Genomic DNA, 18,068 nt, shown 5'->3' with positions numbered 1-18,068 from the left:
AACCCTAATAAAATCTTCCACCGATTCAAACCACAATTGCCGTATGCTCCCACCGATCTACACTCCTCTGGAGAGACTCTCTTCGCAAATATCGGGAAACCATTTCTCTCACCCCTCACCATGGCAAATTACTATGAAGATAGGATTTTCCCCAGTGGACTTATCTTCAATCGTCGTTTCTAACCAAGGCCACCGACTGACTCCGCCAAACTCACCTTCACCAGGGATGCTTCCGCTCTCGGGAAAATCTCTGCTACTTTTGGATAGTCGCCTCAACCAGTTCTCACTTTGGCAATCGGTTATGACACTAGGATTTTCTCCAGTGGACCTAGTTACCAAAGACGATCCCTGCTACCACGGCCACTACATGAACCCGCCGGCTCCCCACTCAACGGAGAACCCGTCTGCAACGCAGATCTCTCCGTCCATCTCGGGCGGCCGACAACCCGACCATTCCTTGCGGCGACCTCTTGGAAACCTAGGGTTTCCCTTAGTGGACCTAGGCCTCAAGAAAAGCCCATTAGCACAAAAACATGTCAAACCCATTTATTATCCTCAGGTTGGTCAAAAGAGGAAGCCTAGGCCCTTTACTTCATCGTTTATGGATTTCCAGTGCAATGTACTGCTTCGTTTCCCTTTACTCTTTGGTCGAAGACTCCATTGGAGAAAGGTAATGACAGTACTGATTTGGTTATTCATCTATTTTTCACGGAACCTGGCCTTAGATGCTTCTAGAGTAATGAGATTTGGTTATAAAAGCATATGGATATATGGTATTTGCTCCTTGAACTGCTCTAGTAAAAGTGGTAATCTCGATTTTGAACACATCTTGTTCATTGACGGATACAAACTAAGCTGGCTATTTGATGATTACAAGCATCGTCTTTCAACCACCTCCACCACATGGATCTTGTCCCAACCAGTCCTTATTGTGAATTCACAAAGTGATCCGAACCTTATGCTTTGGGTTTCAAAGCAATCCCTAACCAACTATAGCACCATAGTCACCGGTTTCTTTGCCGTCCTGTTACTGTGGGTTCCTATCGCCCCGGTGGACATTGAGGCACTGATACCTTTGTTAACGTCACAATGTCGGATGACAGTGACTATTCAACCATCCTTTGAAGCCCTCGAAGATGGTCTATCGATGTACCATGATCTCACATGTACCATTAGGCCCTCAAGCCTGTGGCTCATAGCTCTCTTGGACTATACAATCGATGTTTTTCTTTTATCACTCTGTTTATCACCTGTTGGCATTGGGGAATGCTTTTTCTTTGTTGTTTCAAACTCTGCTCCTTGCCTCTTCTATGTACTTGTAATGGACTCTTATATATTTGAATGAATGAAGGCACAAGGTTTGACAAAAAAAAAATGTTAGCTTTAAAATACTACTCCCTCCAGGAAAAACGGCTTTTTCATACCCCGACAATAGGCCTGTGTTGAATTCATACATTTGACTATTGATCTGGCCTAAACATACATTATGTTTATGAATATTTGAATTTCGTACCCCAACTTCAAAATCAATACCCCAAGTATAATTGTTGTGCCATAACATACAAAAATGTGTTTATCGACTAACTCTGTTAAGCTTCCGTTTAACCGTTCTGATGTGGATTCCACGTGTGCGCAGCGATCCAAACGACGTCGTTTTGGCTAAACATAAAAACTAAAATTTTGACCAAAACGTCGTTTTGGTCAATTTCTCTCACAAAATCTCTCTTCATCTATCGCGAAACTCTCTCACGGCAGAGGAACCATAGAATTTGGGCGTTTTCAATTTCGAGTCGACCTGAAAGAGCTGCCTAAACACCTATTTTGGGCTACCTAAACTACTTCAGATCGACTCGAAAATTAAAAATGCCCAAATTCTAGGGTTCCTACCTGCGAGAGAGAGTTTCGGGAGAGAGAAAGAGAGATTTTGTGAGAGAAATAAAAAACGACGTCTTGTTGGTCAAAATTTTAGTTTCTATGTTTAGCCAAAACGACGTCGTTTGGATCGCTGTGCACACGTGGAATCCACGTCAGAACGGTTAAATGGAAGCTTAACAGAGTTAGTCGATAAACACGTTTTTGTATGTTATGGCACAACAATTATACTTGGGGTATTGATTTCGAAGTTGAGGTATGAAATTCAAATATTCATAAACATAATGTATGTTTAGGCCAGATTAATAGTCAAATATATGAATTCAACACAGGGCTATTGTCGGGGTTTGAAAAAGCTGTTTTTCCCACTCCCTCCACACAGATTAAGAAGTGTTTACTTTTAAAATTTTTAACTAATTAGAAACAATAATGCATAATAGAAAATATTAAATTAATCTAAAAGTTGTATAAAAACTTGAAAACATCTTATATTATGAAACAAAATTTTTTTTTCTAAAACATCCTATATTATGAAACGGAGAGAGTATCATCTATAAAAATTTTACATTTATGTTTTACAGAAGAATAACATTGAAATGAAAAAGAAATTAAAGAAATACCATTTGTCCACAGTACTTTTGTCAAAAAGGTAATAAAATTACCAAGATTTATCTTATTCTCTTTTTTTTTTCCTCGGTCTCTTTTTTTTTTTTCACTATCTCCAATGTTGTTCCACCATATTCTTCTTTTCACCATGAAACACCATCATTTCTTCTGTCATAATATGTTACAATTGACTTCACAAACACAACACACAACATCAATTCTTCCTTTCGGTTTCTCTCTTTCAAATTACAGAAAATATCAATTTTCTCTCTCTAGATTTCAAATTCTCTTAGAATCTCCGTCGTTATGTTTTTTCTTATTTAATTTATGACATTTTCTTATATAATTCGCTACCTTATCAAATTACATGTGACAATATAATATCTCTTTTTTAATACGTTATTTTTTAAGTTACACGTTCTTTATTAAAATTACACTAGATTCGGACCCGCACGTACGTGCGGGAATGATTTCAGAACCAAAATTTGTTATCATATTTGCAATATATTACGTATATATATATGAAATTATTAATGTAAACATATTTTTTTAAGAATGTTATTAACATTCATAACCCTATCTCATACTATAAGTTTAGTATTCAATTTATTTTTTATTTGGTTAGACAACAAATGATGAGATTACATTGAAAAAATGGTAAGAAAAAAGTGATGTATCTATTTGGGACCGAAAACCCGTCTTGTCCCGCCCCAAGAAATATCAAACCGGGCTAAAATATTAAAACTTCTCAAATCAAATGACCTAAATTGTCTACCTGAATAAATCCAACTCGATAGGCTTGCCCATAACAATTTTGCTATTTTTTCCGTAAAACCCCATAGGAGAAATGTCTGCATTCATCACTTTAAAATTTTGCAAAGCCCATGGATAACATGTGTTTCAATTAAAAAAAAGTTCCAATATAGATAATTATATGTTAAAGGGATTGAGATAAATTTTTCGTTTTTATATTCTCAAACTATCTAAAGTTTACAAAAAAAAAAAACCCAGTTTTTTTCTACCAATCCGAAGTTGACATGTACAGTTAGTCAGATACTCAAAAGAGATTTGAGAATTGAATATAGGTACCCAAAAAGAAATTAGTTTATCCAGATTTTTGTCAGATATTTTATAAAGAATATTTGGATAGTATTTTTTCGTTCCCTTCTTCCATATTTTTTGTATGTCGTGGTCCTTTTTCTGCAGATAATTCGAAATTAAGCTCGGAAATCTCGGCTTAGTTGAATATGTTGAGATTGGATTTGATATTCGTAATTCTTGTTTCAAAATTTATTACAATTAGTTAGAATATTCTTTCTTCCTTAGTATTTAATTTGCTTACAGGTCTGTTTGGATACACTTGTATCGTATACAGTTCATATATTAATTGTGTATGTTTGGCTCTAAGTTATACATATCCTTATTCTGTTTTTAATGGCATTTCATGTAATAAATAATCTTTAACCCTATGTCTACTTATTAAAAATGCTTTCCTTTTAATAGTATTGATTTTTTCTGATATGTAATATGTAAGATATATATTAAAGAAATGGGTGAAAGATTATGACGGATTACTCGTATTTTCATTTTTGATATTCCCAAACTCTATAAAATATTCAAATACTAATTTTTTTTCTTCAAAATAATCATCTTAAAGTAGGCACATACCCATTCTGAAGTTGACGCTTACTCAAATTAAAGATTTTGAGAACTGAATCTAGCTAGCAAAAATGTTTATACTTTAACTTGTTACCCATTTTTTTTACACTATAATATTTTTTATTTTTTGAATTACACGTGTGTATCTTATACCCGCTATAATTAGTCATGATATTTGAAATAAATAGTATGGAGATTTTGAATATATTACACCCGTCCCATTTATCATGAATAGTTTGTCAACATTTTTTATTTTTATATATTCAAAAATAGAAATGTATATGGAAATATTTTTCTGATAGATAAAATTAAAATAAAATATTACTATTTAAGTCTTAAATGTGTAAACATTGTTTTGTTTTGTTTTGTTTGATTGACATAATTTAAATAACGAATAAATTAAATGAAAATAAAACAGATAATGTGAATTTACAATTTCTAATTAGTTTTATAAAATGTATTATTAAACATTTTCATTATGGGACATAAATGTCTACACCTTGTGATATATGTTGTGTTGATGGATACACAAATCTACAATACAATTACATACTATTCTCTTCTATATCTTAAGACTAAACACCATAAACAATAAAAAAATGACATGAGTACATCATATGAAAAGCCAGATTTAATCGACGGTAAATCTATTTGTAAAAAGTTTAGTAAATGGAAAATTGTTTAAATGTTTATAGACAATGGTAATGCTTGTAAATATATAGGATATACGATGACTATATTATGTGTGTATAAATGATCAAATTAACTCATGTACAAAACCTAGATGCATCCTTACACTCTTTAGGTTTAGGTATTATGTATGTCACTTTTTATGTATGTCATCCACTATCTGCAAATACAAAATTCCATATTTAAATATAAATTGACAAAATTGTGAACCTACAATAAAATAAAAATAAGACTCACCCCATATAAAATATAGGAGATTAATGATGGACTTTGGTTACATATTCAACATCATCTGCCGTTTTCTTTTCTAAAACCATTGCACACTCGTATTCCAAGCTATGCAGGGTTAATTTTCTCAGTGGCTGATGAAAATATTCTTTTTATGAAACAATTTATATAGTGTGTGCAACTTTAAGAAGATATATACAGCTCGAAGATAGTTAGGGTTAGTAGGATCAAAATCTCAACAAATAAATACTTAATTGCATATTACTTTAATTTCTCAGGCAAAATAAAAGCTGAATTAACAGCATATCTTGATTAAATATCTTTTAATCAGTATTTTAGTGAATCAATAATTCAAATTTTCTTAAAATTTTGGGAGTTTTTGAAACTATCCAAAAATCCAATCAAATATTTGATCAAGGTATGCTGTTAATTTCGGGAGTAGTAAATTATTTAATTGTTTTTTGCAAATATTTTTTCTTTCGTTATCATTTATAGCATTTTGAAATGATACTACAATTAGGGTTGGTTGAAAGGTATATTAGTTAGTATAATTTAAATATTTCATAATTAAGCAAGTAATTAAATTAAGATCATATTCTAAGATACTTTCCGAGATTTTGGTTTTAATTTCCGAGATTATGTTAACTTCCCTCATAAATTAAACACATCTTTATTATTTTAGAAGATATTGTAAGATTGAATTTTACTAATCGATGACTTAAAGATTATGTTGCTAATTATGTGGTTAGGTTTTAATTGGTTGTTTTAATTCTACTCTAATTATGGGGGTTGATTTATTTAGATTTTATGATAGGTTTAAATTCCTTCCGATTTTTATGTGTTAATGTGTTAAAATCATTTAATATTTGTTCTATCAAACTGTTTGGCTATAAGTATATATATCCTTATTCTTATTTGAGTGGCATTACATGTAATAATCTCTTAATCTATGTCTACTTATTAAAAATGCTTCTCTTTTAATAGTATAGATGTCTTTTAATAGTATAGATGTGATTTTTTTGAAAACATGATTTGTAATATTAAAACACATTGTTTTTCTAAATAATACGCTTCTTTTCCGTATATCATGATATTTTTATTAACTGACACATTTTTTCACAAATAACAATATGTAGCTATACTTTTGTTTTTTGTTGTTTGTTTGTGGGCAGTTTTGATATTTTTTGTATGGTACTTACCTAAATTTTCTAACACAATAATATTTTCTTAGTTCTTTATGAATGTACAATTACTATTACTATCCTAGTTTTAACCCCGCCTATTTTCGCGGACTATCTATTATTCTTTGTTATATCATTTGGTTCGATCTTAGATTAATAAATGTCGGTTTGGTTCACTTCAATTCGGTTTGGTTTATCCTCCCACTCTAAAAAATTTCAGAGGTCAACAAAACAACGAAACAACTCACTCGAGTAAAAAAAAAATCCGTACACATTTAGCCACAGAACGCCTCCATAAACCTTCGCATTTCACAGATTCGTCCGTCTTTGTGTAATCGGAGAATCACAACAAACAAAAGAAAATGGGAACCCTAGGAAGAGCGATTTACACTGTGGGCAACTGGATTCGTGGGACTGGTCAAGCTCTTGATCGCGTTGGTTCTCTTCTCCAAGGGAGCCACCGCATCGAGGAACATCGTAAGCTTCTTCAGATCCTTCACTTGCTTACGCTCTATATTGTACCCTAGATCCAATTCATATCTCTAATTTGTATCTTCTTCAGAAATTTTCCTTTGATTCGAGAAATTTGTGGTTGGATTGAGAAATTTGATTAGAGAAATTTTGTGGTTTGTTTTTGTTTTTTTCAGTGTCGAGGCATCGGACGTTGATGAATGTGTTTGGTAAATCTCCATTGGTGGATAAGGATGTGTTTGTGGCTCCGAGTGCTTCTGTTATTGGTGATGTTCAGATCGGGAAAAGCTCGTCCATTTGGTATGGGTGTGTTCTTCGAGGTGAGGCTTTGATTTTTTTTTCACTAGTCTTAAAGAGATTTTGGTTCCATGTTATTACTCCTGAGAGCCCTAGAAAATGGGAGTATATAGTCTTAATGGTGTTTGGTTCAAACGAAGTACCAAATTTGCAGCTCTATATACTGTGCAACCTCGTGCGAATTAGTCATAGTTTAGTGTTCTGTTTGCTTCAGCTGTTAGTGTTAATCATACAGCATAATACAAACACTAGTCTAGTTTTGTTTGGTAAGACTTGTATGAGTTGTGGGTTGGCCTTTTCATTTGACTAGTTTCAGGAAATGTAAGTTCAGTGACGTTCTAATCTTGTGTTGCTGTTATTGGTTACTGTCTTGATCCTTAGTTCTAGATTTAGTGTAGCGTTGATGGAAATGACATGAAGTAGGTGGAGACCTTTTTTGTATATTGATCTGGGGTTTTCATCTTGTGCAGGTGATGTGAATAACATTAGCGTTGGATCAGGGACAAACATTCAAGACAATACTCTTGTACATGTTGCAAAAACCAACATAAGTGGCAAGGTTCTACCTACTCTAATTGGGGACAATGTAACAGTAGGTAAACCTAAAAAGTGACTTATCAGTTTTAGAATATCTGTTTTATGGAATTGAGCAGGTCATAGTTGCATGATTGTTACTTATAGTGTTCTCTCTTTAACTTATGCAGGTCATAGTGCTGTCATACATGGGTGTACTGTTGAAGATGATGCATTTGTGGGCATGGGAGCTACACTACTCGATGGTGTGGTGGTTGAGAAACATGCCATGGTTGCTGCTGGTTCTCTTGTGAAACAGAACACGCGAATCCCTTCTGGAGAGGTATCTTTCTATTCACCCTTTTTCTGTGGTTTACTACTGCCTACTAGGTTTGTGATAAGACTGAAACCGGAAACTGCTTTATTTCTCTCTAAATTGAAGCAGAACCAGAGAATTAATGGTTACAAGAACCAAAGATAGACCCTTATGTTTTGTTATGTACAACATATAAGCTCTACCAAGTAACCCCAGCTAGAAATGCATTCTATCATTGGCTAGTTATAGTAGACTATAACAAAGGCTTGCACTGCTGAACTTCTCAAGTAGACCCACTGTGTGTCTTTGCTTTACAATTTGGTTGATACATTGTTACTTACTTACTGCAATGCTATGCCGACAAATCATATTGCATTTGTCGAAATCTGAAAACCACTTTCGCCCTCGTTGCAAATCTGCTTGTATCTGAAACAAGGGTGACTGGAGTAATTGGAGGGTGCTTGTGTTTCCATTTGTTTGATGAGGATTAAAAGTCTTGTTTTGCTATTCGTTTGAACTACTTTCTTCAACCATCGACTTGAAAATATATTTACAAGGACAAATCTAATGGGTTTATGTGGCAGGTGTGGGGAGGAAATCCAGCAAAGTTCATGAGAAAGTTAACAGATGAAGAGATAGAGTATATCTCACAGTCAGCAAAAAACTACATCAATCTCGCACAGATTCATGCCTCAGAGAACTCAAAATCATTTGATCAGATCGAGGTTGAGAAAGCGCTTAGGAGGAAGTATGCACGCAAGGACGAGGATTACGATTCAATGCTTGGGATTACCCGTGAAATTCCACCTGAGTTGATACTTCCCGACAATGTGTTACCTGGTGGTAAACCCCCAGCCCAGGTCCCGACTACTCAGTACTACTAATTCCAGTCTCAGGTTGTTTTTGTGTGTTAAATCATTTCAAGACAGGATTGATTCTCTGGAAGGTCGAGAGAGATATTATTTTGGTTTTCACTTTTCTTCCGAGCAAGCAGCGGATTTATCATCCTTGCTCAATAATGTACCGTTGCATTATGAAGTCATTTCTTCGAGGAACAATTGCAGAAAGAGAAACAAAGTTGCATTCACTACCTTTTTGCTCTCTCTTTCTCTCACTGTTCTTCCCCTTTCTATTACCAATTAAACAAAAGAGAATCATATAAGTCTTCATAAGGGACTCTGTTTGGTATTCTCTATTCTTTAAGGTAAATCATTCGAACTTAAAAGGGTAAAAACAGGGAGAAGTGAAACTCAACAATTCTTTTATCCCCACCATGTCTAATGTTCAACCCTAAACGTCTCATTGTTACTCGAGTTAAATCCATTATGTCACAAAGCCAGTTATAAAATGAGTAAAAACCAAAATACTTGGGACATCCAGTGACTTGGAACTTTTTGACACCAAAGAACTAAACAAGAGAACATTGTAACCCCTCAAGTTGATTAGTAAATCCAACTTTAACATATTCTCACTTGCTCACATCTCCATTGGTGCAACATCTTGATCACCTGAACCACCTTGTTCCCCAGTTCCAGCAGCAGCAGGAGCAGCCTCGGGTTCGGCCTCACCCTCACCAGCATCCTCCTCTTCCTCAGGAACCTTCTCGAACGTATCGATCACCTTTTGTATGCTTTCCTGGTCCAAGAAATGAAACGGCTCCTCGACTCCTAGAACAGAAACAGTGCAGAGCGAGCTCTTCAGTGTTTCCCCTTGCAGAGTTTCCCTTATGGCCATAATAGCATCTTTTATCAGATCTTCCCTTGATGATTCTTGGAAGCTCTCGTATCTGCGTTCCAAATAGGTTTTTGCAGCTTGTGAACGTGACCCGATAGCAAATGCTTGATATTCAAAGTAGTTTCCGCTAGGGCAGTTGTAGTAGAGGTGGGCTCCTGACTCGTCCAATCCACCTACCAGTAAACCAACACCATAAGGCCGTTTCCATGACCGTTGCGTGCATACCTGCTCAAGGAGAAGTATGAAGAAGGTAAATGCAAGACCAATAAATGGGTTCACCGATGAACAAATTGAGAGTTCTGTTCAAAGTACAAGACGGATATATGAGGGTTCTTCTCAGAAAACAATAAAAATTGGCAATACAGCCGCTAACTATATGTTTGACAGACATGAAAATGACTAGGACGTAGCAAGCAAAACTCTTTTGAAGTTAAAAACACTACATTAGATGCCAAAAGTAGCGAAAATGTAGCAAAAAAGTTACAGTATATGGAAATCATAAAACAACAACATCTTGCTGAGGAATGGTTCATCATGCAAGTGAAGAGACACGACAAGTAAAAGAGATCAACAAGAACATATACCCATTTTCAACTGCTAAAGAAAACAACTTTCTTCACCAGGCAGAGAATGCCAACAGAAACAACTAATACAACCGAAGGAGAAAACCAGCACATTCACAGTTCTATCGACAAAGAAGATAATTCAATGATGCCAACCAGAAACAACTAATACAAGTTAAGGAGCAAAACAGGACAGTCTAATGCAGGCATCCTCTTGGTATATATTAACCCTTTGCATTCGGATTAAAACAGCTTAGACAAAGCTTTTGGTAAGATAAGAAGCTAAAACTAGCAACATAATTGGAAATGACTAGAATAACCAAACACTCAAGAAGCTCTAATTCAACCATCAAAAAGCTCTAATTCAACCATCAAGAAGCTCTAGTTACATAACCCATACACAACAATTCACTGATCATCTTGACCACATTGCTAAGAAAAAACTTAAACTTCACTCTAATTTCATAAAGCTTCGAACTTTTAGATAACTACAAATCTTATTCTAGGTCAAAATCAAGTATATACGATTACGAGCTCACCCAAAAATCTCAATTTACCTGAGCCTTATCAGCGAGACGAACAACAAGACGACCAACGGGAAGAGGAGACTCGTAAGTAAAAGAGTGATTGATAGACTCAGATCTCATATAACGAGAGAGAACACGACCATCAGCAGTGAGACCAGCGATAGCAACACCGATATGATCATCTACTTTGAAGATCTTCCTCTGATGAGAAGAGAGCTCAGACTGAGCTTTGTTGACACAAGCGAGGACGACATGCGAGCGAGATCTGAGTCCAATTGCGGCCGAGCCTTGCTTCACGGCTTCCATTGCGTACTCTACCTGGAATAGCCGACCTGTTGGACTCCATGTCGTCACATCTGTGTCATACTGGTTCCTGAACATTTTTCTTAGCTTTCTTCTTCGTCTTCTTCGTTAGGAGCTTTTCGTTTGCTTCAAGCTAGGGAGGATGGTCTCTCTCTCTTTAGAAGAAGTAAAGCAAGATGGGCTTATGAGAAACTCAATGGACTTTTGGGTTTTAGTTTTACATCCATTCCTATATAATACACATAAACAATTGTAAATTTATCAATATGTTATTTACTTATTGTATCGTATTATTCCAAATTAATTTAGAGGTAAAGAATTTTTTTAAAGGAAATCCCAAATTTTTTTATAATATAGATATTTTTGTTAAAATCATGTGATTGATTGGGGGAAAAATATGAATAACAAACAAATGGTGATAAAAATACTACTAATAATTTTTACGATGTTCTAAAAGGTGTTTTAAGCTTCTGGAGATTAGTTTTGAGGCCTAAGAAACTTTTAGGATCACTCTTGAATTATTAATAAAAGAGGTGTTCTAAGCTTCAGTTTACGCTTCAACTAAATGCTATAGCGATGCCTAGGTCCTTGTTTTGACTGCTTAAAATCATATACGTAGTTAGAAATATTAATATATGTTATCTGATATGAATAAAATAAAATGTTTTTGTTTAATTTTCGATTATGATTTATTGTTTTTTATATTTGTGTAAATATTTTTGTATACTTTTATATGTAACATCATATATAATGGGTTATGGTATAATTGCCTAAACCATCTAAAATCGATTAAATTTTTGAGTAGACGTTTCATATGTTAGATCTTGGATCATCGCCTAGTCAGTGCTGAACGCTTTTTTGAACATTGGCTACTATTAAGTAAGACTCACAAATTCAAATAATATGTTTTTAATGAATGATGAAAGAAGAAAAAACGCATAAAAGATTACGAAAATAGTCACAAAGTATCTTTACAATTTAATCACCACGACAAACTCAACAAAGTTTTCAGTAAATGTTAGTAAAGCGAGTTCCGGTATTTGCACACAACAATTAAACAAAAAACAATGTTTTGGTAAAAGATGAGGAGGTTAAAATTTGCATGCATAACCTGCATCCAAAGAATTTTAATTGGAAATATGTGTGACAAGAATTTTAGCGTTTAACTAGAAATGAGAGGAGATCAAATTAAGACAAACTTATAATACCTTAGTCTTCAACTAAAAGATATTTGGAACACGAGTTATAAAATCACATTCAATACGTTGTATTGTTGTAATATGATGGTATTGGTAGGAGATCAAATTAGACAAAGTAATCTTAAGGAGAAAAAAAGAAAGCAATCATATCTTATATATAGGAAACTTTTGATTTGGGAATTGGGATGTTTGATTCAATCTCACACGTTTGTGATCTATGAAAGAGAGGAAGAGGTCGATCAAAACAAGCAATGAAATCTAAAAGGTATGTGACGTCTAGCAATAGTCCAAAAACAATGTATTAAAACATGCGTTACTCATACCTTATTTTTAAGTTCACATCAGAAAAAGCAAGCTTTATAGTACATTCAAATCGTGACAATACTACTATGACAACACTAACACAAAACCCACTAAAAACTGGTTGTTGTGTCATATTCCTAAGTCCTAACCCTAATCGTAATCTGTTTATACAAAATTTCAAAAGCAAAATTAATAACATAAAGTTTTATCCTTTTTAATTTTATTTTTGGGTGCATTAATATATAAAAAAGTTGAATTTGGTACAAAAAGATATGAAAAAGAAACGCATTAATGTATTAAAAAAAAGTATTTTGTCATAAGAATTCATGCCTCAGTGCTTGCTGCTGCTGCAACCTGTTTTATCCTCCCTCCACCACAATACAACATTCAGGTACGGCGACGACGACCACACCACCACCACCACCGACAGAATATTCCGATCTCCTCCTCCTCCACCATGGAAAACGACGTGAAGGTCGTCGACGAGAAGGTAGAAGAAGCTGACCGTCTTCTTCCTCATCCACGTCATCCTCAATCTCATCATCACCTTACCTCCTCCGACGATTCCGAATCCGAAGCCGCTTACGAAACAAACGAAAAGATCCTGATCGTCGATTTCGATTCTCCCGACGATCCGAGCACCGGAGACGCAGCACCGCCGTTCTCGTGGCGGAAACTGTGGCTGTTCACGGGACCTGGGTTTTTGATGAGTATAGCCTTCTTGGATCCGGGGAATTTAGAAGGAGATCTACAAGCTGGTGCAATCGCTGGGTACTCTCTGCTGTGGCTTCTAATGTGGGCTACGGCTATGGGTTTGTTGATTCAGATGTTGTCAGCTAGAGTTGGTGTTGCTACTGGTCGTCATTTAGCTGAGCTTTGCCGTGATGAGTATCCCACTTGGGCTAGGTATGTGCTTTGGTCTATGGCGGAGCTTGCTTTGATTGGTGCTGATATTCAAGAGGTTATTGGTAGTGCTATTGCTATTCAGATTCTTAGCCGTGGTGTCTTGCCTCTTTGGGCTGGTGTTGTCATTACGGCTTCCGATTGGTGAGTTCTTCTTTTTAATTTAATTCAGATCATTCTTTAGATGATACTTGACTTAGAGATTTCTATGATTCAATCTGAAATTATGAATCAATCATCTTAGTGAATTTGAGATTGGAACCTGGAAATCAGTAGAAACTTGGTTTAGGGATCTATATGATTCAATTTGAAGTTGAGAAATTTGCTTTTTTGCTTTGGTTCTTTTCTTGTTAAAACTTGGCTAAGATGATCAGTAGAAGATTGGTTTAAAGATCTGTGATTTAAATCTCAAGTTAAGATAATTTTTGTTTTCTTTGTTCTTGGAAATTTTGGCTGATGAATCTCTGTTGCAAACAGTTTTTTATTTTTGTTTCTAGAGAATTACGGTGTGAGGAAGTTAGAAGCTGTTTTTGCAGTTTTGATCGCAACTATGGGTTTGTCCTTTGCTTGGATGTTTGGTGAAACCAAGCCAAATGGAAAAGAACTTATGATAGGTAAAGGTTTCAGATTCTTTTTCTCCTCACTCTCTTCTGCTTTGATTTGACTGTTTAAAAATCAGATCTTTATGTTCATGGATAGGTATTTTACTCCCGAGACTTAGCTCAAAGACAATTAGGCAAGCTGTAGGTGTGGTTGGCTGTGTCATAATGCCTCACAATGTGTTTTTGCATTCGGCTCTTGTACAATCGAGGAAAATCGATCCAAAGAGGAAGTCACGAGTTCAAGAGGCACTTAATTACTATTTGATCGAGTCATCGGTCGCCCTTTTCATCTCCTTCATGATTAACTTGTTTGTGACGACTGTCTTTGCAAAAGGATTTTATGGAACCGAGAAAGCTAATAACATTGGTCTAGTTAATGCGGGTCAGTATCTTCAAGAGAAGTTTGGAGGTGGGCTTCTTCCGATTCTTTATATCTGGGGTATCGGGTTGTTAGCAGCCGGACAAAGCAGTACAATAACTGGCACATATGCTGGACAGTTTATAATGGGAGGGTTTTTGAACCTCCGGCTTAAGAAATGGATGAGGGCAGTAATAACAAGAAGCTGTGCTATAGTGCCAACTATGATTGTGGCAATTGTGTTCAACACTTCTGAAGCTTCCTTGGATGTTTTGAATGAATGGCTCAATGTGCTTCAGTCTGTACAAATTCCTTTTGCTCTTCTCCCTCTTCTAACCTTGGTATCCAAAGAAGAAATTATGGGAGACTTCAAGATTGGGCCTATACTCCAGGTTAATTTCAACTTCTTTTACTAAATGCTCTGAGTTTCCCATTTGTTTATGCGCATCCATTAGAATCAGTATAGTCTATCATTTTATAGGTGCCTCCGTTTGACTTGTGCTATTATAGTACTCTTTTATTTAGATTCGAAGTCCTTGAATGGAACAAAGAAGCATGATGAGTGTTGATTGGATTTATGATTATATTGCAGAGAATAGCTTGGACTGTGGCTGCCCTTGTAATGATCATCAATGGCTACCTTCTGTTGGATTTCTTTGTCTCAGAAGTTGACGGGTTCATGTTTAGAGTTACCGTCTGCGTCTGGACAACTGCTTATGTTGCCTTTATAGTCTACCTCATCTCACACAGCAACTTTTTTCCTTCTCCTTGGTCTTCCTCGTCAATAGAACTACCCAAAAGAGTGTCCATCTCAGATAGCTAGCTGCACAAAAAATAACTACCCTCAAGATACGGTAAACAACTTCACCTTTTATACATACCCCAAAGTGGTGATAAGAGTTATTTAGCATAGCTTTTGTGAATGTGACATCACAGATATTAAATATGTAGTGGCAAAGTCTTTGTTGTACTTTTTTTCTTTTTAAGAGGATGTGCACATTCCAATATGATTGAAAGAGGCTTTTACACGATTACATCATAAACAAAATAGCAGAAAGCGAATCCAATACAAAAGCTAATAATATAACCACTGAAAAATTGGCCAAGCCAAGAAAGGGAGTTTCTTAACTAACGTTAGCAAAAAAATCATTAAACACAATACTCAATAATACTAATCTGCCACTCTAATAACAGATATATACAACTCAAAAAAACTTAGGTACTAGCAATTTCCAATACATAAACTTCATGCTTCTTTTACGCCTTTCCTCTAATGGAAATATCTTCAAAGAATGCAAGAGGAAGCTCAGGTGAAACAGGCATGGTCGCAACGCACTTGTACTGTAACCAATAATAGAAATCAGACAGTAACCATCTAGAAACTTAGTTGCAACATATATTACAAGTTGATGCTATATTATTGTATTTTGTTGAATTTACCTTATGTTGCTTGTATTTATTTCTAACAGCTTCCAGAGTGTTTCCTCTTCTGCTTAGATACAAGTCATGTATGATACCCACACATAGTTGCAGATCAGCTGCTTTGTACTTTGTGTATTCTTCTAACATTTGGTTCTGTTTACATAACCAGAAGAGATTTAGAATACAAGAACTCTTTGTGAAAGAATTAGTAGTGGTTTTTAATTTGCTTACCCAAGGATGCTGTTTTGGACGGATGATGAATCGGGCAAGAAAGACAGCCGAAGCAGCCAAAAGAGATGGCAAATACTTCACACAGGTGTAATCTAACATACTCAATTCTGATAGATAGCAACAAAGGAACTCTATCTCCAATTGTGAGTCCTGAAAAAGAAGGCAAGGAAATAAGAAAAGATTTAACAATCTGACACTTTATAAGATACATATGCAACAGTTCAGAGGTAGATTGGTTTTGAGCTTACATTGAAATCTTCTTGTGCAACCCGTGTAAACCGTCTGCACAAACGCAACAAAAATAAAATAAGCAAAACACTCAAAATGAGGACAAGTAAAACCATACAATCAAAAGCAAGTAAAAAACACCAGACTGATTTATCAGAGTCAAACCTTAGGAATGTTTTGATGGTTGGACTTCCTAATTCAAACTGCAAAGCAAGAAGTATATCTGCTTCCATCGACACCACCTCTTGTTTAGTAAATGTATTATCCGTGATGTAACAAAAATCTTCCACTTTAGGAGGACCAATCTCTTCATATTTCCTACTTTTTTTTAAAAGCAAAACAAAGATTCCATAAGCAGCTACAGACCAAAAAAACAATAACGCAAAAGAGGGTTAAGATGCTTACGACGCAATAAGCATTGCAGAAACTCCCACAAGCTGAAGTTTCTGCCTGTGAATAGGCTTCACAGACAAGAATCTATCGATATAGGATACAGTGAGATAAAGCGTATCCGAGACGAGTTTGTATTCCTCAGCAACCTCAACTAACCAGTCCACCAAAACCGCTCTCATATGAGGCGTTAGATCATTCTGAACCTTTTCAATATAATCAGGAAGAGGTCTATATTTAGGCTTCCCCTGAATTTCACCAATCCAAGAAAACATTAGTTAGTTAGTCCCAAAGTATCCTCAATCCCTAAACTCTTTAAACGTAAACTGAGATTGGACAAACCATAACTGTATTCCAACCCATGAATGCAAGTTGCAACTAGTCAACATCAACTAGTCAATACCAACTAGTCAACAAGTCCCAAACACAGTCCCAATTTCCCAAATGAGATAAAGTGAAACCACAGTTTTGAACTCTTCCAATAGCAAATCGAATTGATAAGCACTAAAATGGGCTAATCGAGAAATCTACTAGAGAAGTTTGTATTACCTCCATTTCACGAAGATACGAACAAATATCATTCGCAAAAGGCTCACACATCTGAGGATCAACAGATCTCGGTTCAATCACTTCGCTCGGTTCAGGAACCACCGCAGGAACCATCAAAGCCTTCTTCTTCATCTGCTTCTTCGCGGCGTTAACACTTGATTTAGCCTTAAGGGTCTCTCTTTCTAGATTGGGTTCCACCGGAACAGCGACTACATTGGACATATTCGGAAGCTCACCGAGGACAACTCTCTTCTTGCTAACTGGGTTTTCGTCCACCGCCATGGAGGAAGCTTTACGTTTCGCCGCCGCCCTCGTCATCCTCGTACAGTTCTGATTCTCCGCCATGGTTTTTTTTTTTTGTTGTTGTGATTTTTCAATGGGAAGAGAGATTTGAGAGAAGGGTTAATGTAGGAGGAAGGTAAAACGAAATGTGTAGAGTAAAAGCGCCATTTTTGTGGGGAAGTTTCGAGATTTTTAGGTCATGGCGCTGCTATGTGTGTAAAATTTCGATTTCGAAAAATTTAGGGATTTGACCGAGTATCCAAATTTTGGGGCTTTTTTTTTTTGGTTTTGCAGATTTCATTTTCCACATTTATTTGGCGGCTGTTTTGCCCAATAATTTCAGAATCCATAACTTATTTACTTTCTTTTGTCTTATATATATATATATATATATAGTAAAACCTCTATAAATTAAGAATATTGAGATTAATATTACTTTATTAATTTATAGTAATATTAATATTTATTATTTTATTAATAATTTATAATTTATAGATATATATGTTAATTGTTTAAATTTTTAAAAATTATTAGTGGAGACAATTTAGCAAAAGAAGATTAGACTTTGGGATGTTATGAATTTCATGGTTTTAGAATTGAATTTGTAATATTTAGAAAATATTATTGACCATATATTACAA

General features: G+C 35.3%; 4 protein-coding genes across 6 annotated transcripts; 2 read left to right on the top strand and 2 right to left on the bottom strand.

Moving 5' to 3' along the window:
- Positions 1 to 6,366: 6,366 nt before the first annotated feature.
- On the top strand, positions 6,367 to 8,925 carry LOC109124690 (gamma carbonic anhydrase 2, mitochondrial). The gene is made up of 5 exons (XM_010480822.3): positions 6,367 to 6,713; positions 6,884 to 7,027; positions 7,475 to 7,600; positions 7,709 to 7,860; positions 8,418 to 8,925. Exons 1-5 carry the CDS (start codon positions 6,599 to 6,601, stop codon positions 8,715 to 8,717), a joined length of 837 nt encoding a protein of 278 aa, XP_010479124.1. The 5' UTR covers positions 6,367 to 6,598; the 3' UTR covers positions 8,718 to 8,925.
- A 152-nt stretch (positions 8,926 to 9,077) lies between these two features.
- Positions 9,078 to 12,282, bottom strand: LOC104758021 (proteasome subunit alpha type-1-B). The gene is made up of 3 exons (XM_010480821.3): positions 12,169 to 12,282; positions 10,688 to 11,189; positions 9,078 to 9,792 (listed from the first exon to the last, which is right to left on the bottom strand). The coding sequence occupies exons 2-3, from the start codon at positions 11,036 to 11,038 to the stop codon at positions 9,310 to 9,312; spliced, it is 834 nt and encodes a 277-aa protein (XP_010479123.2). The 5' UTR covers positions 11,039 to 11,189; positions 12,169 to 12,282; the 3' UTR covers positions 9,078 to 9,309.
- Positions 12,283 to 12,548: 266 nt separating this feature from the next.
- On the top strand, positions 12,549 to 15,373 carry LOC104758019 (metal transporter Nramp2). 2 transcript variants are annotated; one of them, XM_010480818.3, is made up of 4 exons: positions 12,549 to 13,509; positions 13,843 to 13,979; positions 14,065 to 14,717; positions 14,918 to 15,373. In XM_010480818.3, exons 1-4 carry the CDS (start codon positions 12,920 to 12,922, stop codon positions 15,146 to 15,148), a joined length of 1,611 nt encoding a protein of 536 aa, XP_010479120.2. In that variant the 5' UTR covers positions 12,549 to 12,919; the 3' UTR covers positions 15,149 to 15,373. The 2 variants fall into 2 exon arrangements, with proteins under 2 accessions (XP_010479120.2, XP_087351571.1); XM_087495445.1 differs by having other exon boundaries at positions 12,630 to 13,509; positions 13,863 to 13,979.
- Positions 15,160 to 17,770, bottom strand: CYCA3;4 (CYCLIN A3;4). Of its 2 annotated transcripts, none has more exons than XM_010480820.3 (7): positions 17,146 to 17,770; positions 16,612 to 16,844; positions 16,372 to 16,524; positions 16,227 to 16,260; positions 15,979 to 16,128; positions 15,766 to 15,900; positions 15,160 to 15,666 (listed from the first exon to the last, which is right to left on the bottom strand). In XM_010480820.3, exons 1-7 carry the CDS (start codon positions 17,488 to 17,490, stop codon positions 15,583 to 15,585), a joined length of 1,134 nt encoding a protein of 377 aa, XP_010479122.2. In that variant the 5' UTR covers positions 17,491 to 17,770; the 3' UTR covers positions 15,160 to 15,582. The 2 variants fall into 2 exon arrangements, with proteins under 2 accessions (XP_010479122.2, XP_010479121.2); XM_010480819.3 differs by having other exon boundaries at positions 16,372 to 16,527; positions 17,146 to 17,761.
- Positions 17,771 to 18,068: the final 298 nt, after the last annotated feature.

Source organism: Camelina sativa, chromosome 17 (assembly GCF_030686135.1).
Source record: "Camelina sativa cultivar CO46 ecotype springtype chromosome 17, ASM3068613v1".
Lineage (NCBI taxonomy): Eukaryota > Viridiplantae > Streptophyta > Magnoliopsida > Brassicales > Brassicaceae > Camelina > Camelina sativa.
This window is presented reverse-complemented; position numbering and strand designations above follow the sequence as displayed.

What these genes read in the sequence shown, in the direction of transcription:
- LOC109124690 (XM_010480822.3), top strand. Translation starts at nt 6,599, where the DNA reads ATGGGAACCCTAGGAAGAGCGATTTACACTGTGGGCAACTGGATTCGT. An exon ending in TGGGGACAATGTAACAGTAG is followed by an intron (nt 7,601 to 7,708) that starts GTAAACCTAAAA and finishes TAACTTATGCAG; the next exon opens with GTCATAGTGCTGTCATACAT. An exon ending in CGCGAATCCCTTCTGGAGAG is followed by an intron (nt 7,861 to 8,417) that starts GTATCTTTCTAT and finishes TTTATGTGGCAG; the next exon opens with GTGTGGGGAGGAAATCCAGC.
- LOC104758021 (XM_010480821.3), bottom strand. Translation starts at nt 11,038, where the DNA reads ATGTTCAGGAACCAGTATGACACAGATGTGACGACATGGAGTCCAACA. An exon ending in GTCTCGCTGATAAGGCTCAG is followed by an intron (nt 9,793 to 10,687) that starts GTAAATTGAGAT and finishes CTCCTTGAGCAG; the next exon opens with GTATGCACGCAACGGTCATG.
- LOC104758019 (XM_010480818.3), top strand. Translation starts at nt 12,920, where the DNA reads ATGGAAAACGACGTGAAGGTCGTCGACGAGAAGGTAGAAGAAGCTGAC. An exon ending in GTCATTACGGCTTCCGATTG is followed by an intron (nt 13,510 to 13,842) that starts GTGAGTTCTTCT and finishes TGTTGCAAACAG; the next exon opens with TTTTTTATTTTTGTTTCTAG. An exon ending in AGATTGGGCCTATACTCCAG is followed by an intron (nt 14,718 to 14,917) that starts GTTAATTTCAAC and finishes ATTATATTGCAG; the next exon opens with AGAATAGCTTGGACTGTGGC.